Raw genomic sequence first — 7703 nt, 5'->3', positions numbered from 1 at the left:
AACCACTCAGGGGTGTGGGGCACAGCAGCCCTGCTCATGGCTTCCCCTCAACAAGGTGTAGTTAGCTCTCTGCAGGGGAGTGTGGCCCCACATGGGCAATGAGGGGACAGGCCAGAGCTGTAGTGGGGCAGGCAGACCCCTTCAAACCACAGTTCTTTATTGGCTATTTAGAGCAGGCAGAGTCACGAAGGCAGCTCCAGCAGAGCCCTGGGTATGGCTGAATATCAGCAGATAGAGCAGGAAGAGGAGCTGAGAACCCAGGACATGGCAAGAGCATGGACCATCCTTCAGCCTGAGCCCATGCAAGTCAGGGACTGGGAAACTTGTTCCTTCTTCCTGGAAACAGAAATGAAAGCAAAGCCTAAAAGAGGAAACTACAGACATCCCCATTCAAAGACCTTAAACATCAGTAAGTGAGAGCTGGGAGGTGAAGAGTGTGAGGAAAGAGAAAGCTCACAACCCACTTGGCCTCCAATTTTGCTCTAGCTTTGCTGAACTGAATGGGACCCCCAGTGCTGGTCACAGTCACAGGAGCACCAGCAGTCCCAGCAGCCATCAGCACTGGGCTGGGGTCATCCTCCCCATGTTCTTCACTCCCTCTCTGCTCTGAATGTCCCCTGTGGTCCTAGGCAGGGGCTGCAGTGGCTGATCTACAGCTTGGTCACCTTTACCTGTGGAGACCAGCGGCACCCAGGGCAAAGGATGCTGTGTGCCCTTGGGCTACGTGGGAAGCTCACAGCCTGCATGCATGAGTGTCGGAGGCAGGCACAAAGCACTGGGTGCATCAGTCACGGCTGGCTCAAAGGGCTGAGCCAACAGACACGCTTTGGGATGCCTGTCTTGGCTGGCATATGCCCCTGGTCCAGCCTGGGAGCACTGCTTGAAGCCAAGCCCTGCTTAGCAGCCAGAGCCACCCTGACCATTCCCAGCACCATAAGCCTGGAGAAAATGAGGGGACATGTCAGTGATGAAGATGAGTAGGTGTTTCTCCTGAAGGTCAGGCTTTCCTCACAGATGCCACTCAGTCTTACACCCCTGTCTGTGATGGTGGTACAGGGAACTGCGTTTATCTACCTTTTTAATTATCCTCCTTAGCTTTGCCAGGCAGAAACTTCCTTTTCCTAGAAAGACAAAGAAGAGTCGGTAAGAGACTGGTGTTGCCCACCGACCTGCCGAACCTGTCCCCTTCCTTCTCACCTGGAAACCACGAGCCACTGGATCCCTGCAAACACCAGGAGGATACCCAACAGCACAAACACCCCAATCACAGTCCAAAGCCAAGGACGTGGAGACTGCTCTGCAACTAATACACAGCCAGGAGTGGGTGCCACGTTCTGGGCCACTTTCTGACAATGGCCCAAACAATGGAAAAGGGTATGCAGAACTGTGTGTCTTGACTTAGGTTTGTTCTGGGATGGAGGAGCACGCCGTGAACTGGAAATAAAAGGTTTCCTCTGCCCCCCGAACAGACCCCACTGTTCCTGTGCTCAGTCAGATCTCAATGGGAAGTGACCAGGCTGGGAAAAGGGAACATGCAGGAGAAAGGCACAGATGATGCACAGAGTCCAGCAGCCGTTGCTGCCAACCTGACCAAGTGGCCCAAGGCTGGCTAAAGCTCATGTAGCTTTGAGGTAGCCTCAAGATTGAGAGAATTTACACAAAGATGGAAGTAGGACAGAGAGAATCCAATGTTGCTGCATGTGGCCAGCACCTCTCTGTGGGAAGTGACCAGGCGGGGAAAAGGGAACATGCAGGAGAAAGGCACAGGGAATGAGGAACCCACTTACCGAGAGAGAAGCTGTAGCAGATGCAGGTGAACTTCTCTGCCTGCCGAAGGAGGAAGGGAGGGAGATCTCAGTGCACTCCTGCCCCAGTGCCCACCCCAGGGGCTAAAGTCTCCCACTCGAGGCCACTGAATGCCCTGGCAGCGTCCCCACAGAGCAGGACCCCTCGAGGGTACCTGCTGCGAGCGGCGCACGAGGCGGAGCAGGGCCGTGTAGCTGCAGCCCGGGCGCAGGGCAGCGTTGTGGTAGCCGTGCCCGCGGGTCCCGTCGCCCAGCACAAAGTCCATGGGGGAGCTGAGGTTGAGCACGGCGGCCACGTAGGCCCCGTGCTGCCGGCTGGCGTTGAAGGGCTGCGGCTCAGCGGAGCAGACGCCTTCCACCGTGGTGCTGTTGTGCATGGCGGCCACGAGCAGCTGGTGCTCCCTGCAAGGAGGCGGGGAGAGGGAGCCGGGAGGTGGGCATGGGGAGAGCGGAACGGGGGCGGCTGCGGTGGGGAAGCCGTCGAGGGCTGCGGAGAGCAGAGCCGCCGGGGCCGCACTCACGTCGGCGGCTCGTGGTGCCGGGCGATGGGGAGCAGGGGCAGCACGGCCGTCCCTCGCGATGAGGAGATGTCACGGGCGCTGCGGCAGCTCCTGGGCAGGGGCTGCGGGGCGTCTGGAGGGGCAGAGCCGGGGTGAGCATCAGCGGCAGCACCGCAGGGGCGGCCCCGGGCAGCGCAGGCTGCAGAGCACAGCTCCCGCTGCCCCGGGTCGTGGCGCTGGCCGTGAGGCCACGGGGATGGGCACAGGCAGCTGCCGCAGGCGGGCACCCGAGCGGGACAGCGCCAGCCTTACCCGAGCGGTTGGTCTGGAACTCCCGGAGCGCCGCAGCCCCGGCCCCGGCCGCCGTGAGTCCCCGCACGGTCACCACGTAGCTGGTGCCGGGGCCGTGCGCGGGCAGCGGGTGCGCGGTGGCGGAGCTGCTCAGCCGCAGCCGCTCCAGCTCCAGCAAAGCGCGGTCCTGCGCGCTCCTGGCCGTGATGTTCAGCTGCGGACAGAGGCAGGGCTGGGGCAGCGGCTCCCCCCTGCCCTCGGGAGCCTGCCCGCAGCGCAGCGAGGCGCAGCAAAGCGCCCTGCGAGTGGCCCCTGGCGAGGAACCAGCAGGAGCCTTGGCCCCACGCGTGGAGCTCAAAGCAGACAGGAGGAGAGCAGGGATGTGGAGCCGGCACTGGAGCCGTCGGAGCGGTTGTGAGCAAAGGAGCAAGCCTGGGTGAGGAGCTGAGGGCAGGAGGGAGGCTGCTTGTCTGAAGAGGTGCAGTGAGCCCGGGGCCAGGTCACCAGGCTGGCACTGCAACAGGGGAGCACCACAGGGGAGCACTGACTTCTCTTTCCCTGCGTGCAAGGCTGGACTGTGAAGGCTTTGTCTACATCAAAAGAGGAGGACAGACTGCCTGCAAGAGATACAGATGGAGGCTCTCCATATGCCAATGCAACATCTGAATTTCTCATGAGATTCCAGGCCATCTTTGCTTCTGTCAGGGTCTTTATGGAAATTGCATCTTGGGAATATGCAAAAAAGGAGCTAACTGAAGGCAGAAAAGAGGTGTCTGGGAGCAGGGAACCAGCTGGAACAGACACACAATCAATGCCGTCAGGGACCCTGTTTGCCAGGTTCTCAAGAGAGGCACAAAGAAACAGCTTGTCCTCAGGATCCCTGTCACTTCACTGTAAGGTCTGTCCTTAGAGAGGGAGTGGGGCACACTGGTAAGGGTACTAGAAAGCAGAGATGCGCCTTGGAAGAAGCCCCAAACCCAATAAGCAGAGCAACCCAGAGCTTCTAACCATGCACTGAAGAAAGCCCAAAGAAGCAATGCAGCTCTGCCAGAAGAAAGGGGTTTACAGAGAACAGCACAAACCACAGGCATCGCTGTGCCGGGAACCAGAAACAAGTGCACAAGAGGCACAGGAAACCCTGGGAGGCCACTGCAGGAGGCACATCACCAAGTGTTGCACACCAAGCTGTAAAGTCTGCACACCCCCAGGCTGAACACACGCAGGGAGGAAGCCCAGAGGGCACGGAGCACCCACCACCTCCCCAGGCAACTGCACACCACAAGGAATGTTGAGGGTGAGACAGAAAATGCTCTTGCTCTTCACAGCCACATATTCCCCCCGATTGGCTGGGAACCATCGGCCATCACAGCTTTCCATCCCCACCATCCCCATGCCGCCTGCAGTGAGCTCTATGCAGGGGGCACGTGCCAAGGGGAGGAGGACACAGGCAGCCTGTGGTCCCCTGGTACCTGGTATCCAATGATCTCCCCTTTGCAGGAGGGCAGCGGCTCCCAGCTGAGGGACCCTGTGCTGGGATCCAGCCACAGCTGCTCTGGTTTGTCCGGCACTGGAAGCACAGGAGGATGGGGTCACAAGTGGGGGTGATGAGCAGGGGCTGAGCACACAGCAGGGTGCAGGCAGCCCTACACAGCCCCGTCCCCAGAGCCCCACAGCATCCAAGCAGCCCCATCCCCAGGACAACAGTGCAAGGAGACAACACTGCGGGTGCCCTGTGACATATCCCAAGCCTGTTCCTTATCTCCTATCCCTGTGAATACAAACCCGTTTCCGTGGTCCTGACCGGCCATGTGAACAGGATGGTGCTGGGCGGCAGGGAGATGGTGACGCTGTATTCAGTGAAGGGCTGCAGAGCAGGGCAGGAGAATGTCCCCTCCTGCCCATGGAGCATCTCCTCTCCCGGCACCTCCTCAGCCTCACAGGGAGGGGAGGAAGGCCCTGCCAGCCGGCACATGGCCCGCATGCGTGAGCACGCCTCAGGGACCTGGCAGGACCAGTTCAGTTTGATGCTGGTGCTGGAAACCTCCAGGGTCCTGGGGTCAACGTGGAGCACCTCTGTGGAGGAGACATTGTGAGAGGGTCACTGCCTTCCCTCCCCCTCCCAGCCCTGCAGCCAAACTTCACCTTCCCCATCATTCCCTCTGCACAGACCCAGCAGAGGCTCATCTTCCCTGCCAGCAAAGGGAGAGATGCAGCTCCAGGACACCACACAGGATGGGCAGAGCAGGGCAGCCAGGAGAGATACTGATGCCTCCCTTACCGATGCACTCCACTGTGTTCTGAGTGTGGTTCCATTGGCCTCTGCTGTCCTTTCGAAGCCAAACCTCTCTGTACACAGGTTTCCCATTGCTGTTGGACTGGACTTCTCTTGAACATTTGACATGGGTGAAGGGTGGCTGCAAACCCTCAGGACAGCTCAGCATCACTTCTTTGTTCATCTTGTAACTGCTCTGGTCTGGTGACAGCTGGAGTCTTGAGTCCCACCGAGGCCTCTGGCATATTTCTGGTGGAGGTGACAGTGGGTGTTAGTTGGGGTGGGAGGTGCTGAGGTGGGACATGGGAAAGAAATCCCAAGCGATCCATCAGGCCCTGGACAGAGAGGGAAGGTGACATGTCCTGCTGCCAGCATGAGACCCTTTGCTCAGGCTGGTTGGGATGGGCTCTCCTTGTGTACCTGTAGCACGAAGGGTCACTCATCCATGAGCCTCCCCATCCACCCTTGTGTCCAAGGACACTATATTCCCTCTTCCATAGCACACAGCACGGAGCTCCCCAGGACATTCAGCCCATACCAGCAGACCCCCTCCAGGCCCCCATTCAGACATGTCCCCCCCCAGCTCAGGCTGCCCTTGATGGGCCATGGCACCACCGGCCCTGCAGGGATGCAGGTCTCTGCAGCCAGGGCTCATCCCTCCCACAGGGACCAGAGGTGCCCCTCTGACACTTCTGGGCTGGATCGGTCACTTTCTCAGCTCTGTCCCACTTCTGTCCCATTACACAGTGCAGTGGGGCATGGGGATGAACACGATTTCTCCATTCAAATCCCCTGCTTTATAGAATCATAGAACAGTTAAGGTTGGAAAGGACCTTAAGATCATCCAGTTCCAACCCCCCTGCCATGGGCAGGGACACCTCACACTAAACCATCTCACCCAAGGCTCTGTCCAACCTGGCCTTGAACACCATCAGGGATGGAGCATTCACAACCTTCCTGGGCAACCCATTCCAGTGCCTCACTACCCTTACAGTAAAGAATTTCCTCCTTATATCCAACCTAAACTTCCCCTGTTTAAGTTTGAATCCATTACCCCTTGTTCTATCACTATAGTCCCTGATGAAGAGTCCATCCCCAGCATCCCTATAGGCCCCCTTCAGATACTAGAAGGCTGCTATGAGGTCTCCATGCAGCCTTCTCTTCTCCAGGCTGAACAGCCCCAACTTTCTCAGCCTATCTTCATACAGGAGGTGCTCCAGTCCCCTGATCATCCTCATGGCCCTCCTCTGGACTTGTTCCAACAGTTCCATGTCCTTTTTATGTTGAGGACACCAGAACTGCACACAATACTCCAAGTGAGGTCTCATGAGAGCAGAGTAGAGGGGCAGGATCACCTCCTTCGACCTGCTGCTGGTCACGCTCCTTTTGATGCAGCCCAGGATACGGTTGCTTTCTGGGCTGCAAGCACACACTGAAGCTGGCTCATGTTCATTTTCTCATCGACCAACACCCCCAAGTCCTTCTCCGCAGGGCTGCTCTGAATCTCTTCTCTGCCCAGCCTGTAGCTGTGCCTGGGATTGCTCCCACCCAGGTGTAGGACCTTGCACTTGGCATGGTTAAACTTCATGAGGTTGGCATCAGCCCACCTCACAAGCGTGTCAAGGTCCCTCTGGATGGCATTCCTTCCCTCCAGCGTATCAACCGAACCACACAGCTTGGTGTCATCAACAAACTTGCTGAGGGCGCACTCAATCCCACTGTCCATGTCACCAACAAAGATGTTGAACAAGACCGGTCCCAACACTGATCTCTGAGGGACACCACTCATTACTGGTCTCCAGCTGCTGGACATTGAGCCATTGACCACAACTCTGTGTGCAGCCATCCAGCCAGTTCTTTATCCACAGAGTGGTCCATTCATCAAATTGATGTCTCTCCCCTTTACCTCCTGCCCCTTTTCTCTGCCATAAGCCCTGTGTTAGCCCTGCTCCATGAACACCCTTCCCCTGATTCACAACACATGAATTCATGCCTCATTCATGCCTTCAGCATCCAGGGCACAACTGGCAAACAGGCCTGGTGCAGGGCATGACCCATTCCAATCCTCCAGCCCAATCCCATCCTTCCCATACCACTTTTAGTGCACCCATAGCTTGTGCCCCCACAGTGTCCCAGACAGTAGGCACCCCAGCTCACACAGCACCCAGTTCTGTGCAGGCACTGGGGATGCAGATCAGACTTACAGCAGAAGCAGCACTGAAACCTTCCCAGGGAAGAGGAGAAAACACTTCTTACCTGGTTTCCTGGGCATCCCTTGGACACTGGGATGAGGTTCTTTCTCACTCCATACTGCTAGCAGAGGTACAAGGACCAGGAGAACCCTCAGAACCAGCAACTGCAGGGCCATGCCAGTGCAAAGTCCCCAGGGAGGACTGAAATCTCAGCCCAGATCGCTGCCTCTGAGCCCAGGCATCAGCGACTGGCTGCAAGACTGGCATGCACAGGAAGGAAACAGACACATGGGGAAACCTCCTGAGCTATAGATGTGTTCCTCTTCTGAGAGGGAACCTCCCAGCAGTGCCAGTGCTGCCGCACTTTGTGGCACCCAGGGGCACCCAGGCTGCGGTACTCAGCTGAAGAACCCTTGTCACCGAGATCCCAGAGTTTCCACCCAAAACCCTCCTGGTTACCACCGTGCATTCAAGAAGCACTGCTCCCATTTCTAGGGCAATATGCATGTGTCCCGGTGTGACCTTGTGGGTTTTAGTGCTGTGATGAGTCACTGCACTTCCCCTCAAGGATCATAGGAGGTGGAGGACCTCCGAGAAAGCACTTGAAGAGCAGACAAAAAGCTGGGGTAGAAATAGGGGGGCG

The 7703-nt window shown here is 57.7% G+C and overlaps 1 protein-coding gene across 1 annotated transcript; it reads right to left on the bottom strand.

The window, feature by feature from the left end:
- Window positions 1-198: 198 nt before the first annotated feature.
- On the bottom strand, window positions 199-7320 carry LOC133219404 (uncharacterized). Its single transcript, XM_061366725.1, has 11 exons — window positions 7125-7320; window positions 4875-5117; window positions 4379-4669; window positions 4066-4163; window positions 2618-2810; window positions 2327-2438; window positions 1961-2207; window positions 1788-1827; window positions 1198-1303; window positions 1075-1121; window positions 199-336 (listed from the first exon to the last, which is right to left on the bottom strand). Exons 1-10 carry the CDS (start codon window positions 7234-7236, stop codon window positions 1079-1081), a joined length of 1485 nt encoding a protein of 494 aa, XP_061222709.1. The 5' UTR covers window positions 7237-7320; the 3' UTR covers window positions 199-336; window positions 1075-1078.
- Window positions 7321-7703: the final 383 nt, after the last annotated feature.

This window comes from Neopsephotus bourkii, unplaced genomic scaffold (genome assembly GCF_033783945.1).
Source record: "Neopsephotus bourkii isolate Nb327-2 ecotype Australia unplaced genomic scaffold, CSIRO-AGI_Nbou_v1 NB_125, whole genome shotgun sequence".
Taxonomy (NCBI): domain Eukaryota; kingdom Metazoa; phylum Chordata; class Aves; order Psittaciformes; family Psittacidae; genus Neopsephotus; species Neopsephotus bourkii.
This window is presented reverse-complemented; position numbering and strand designations above follow the sequence as displayed.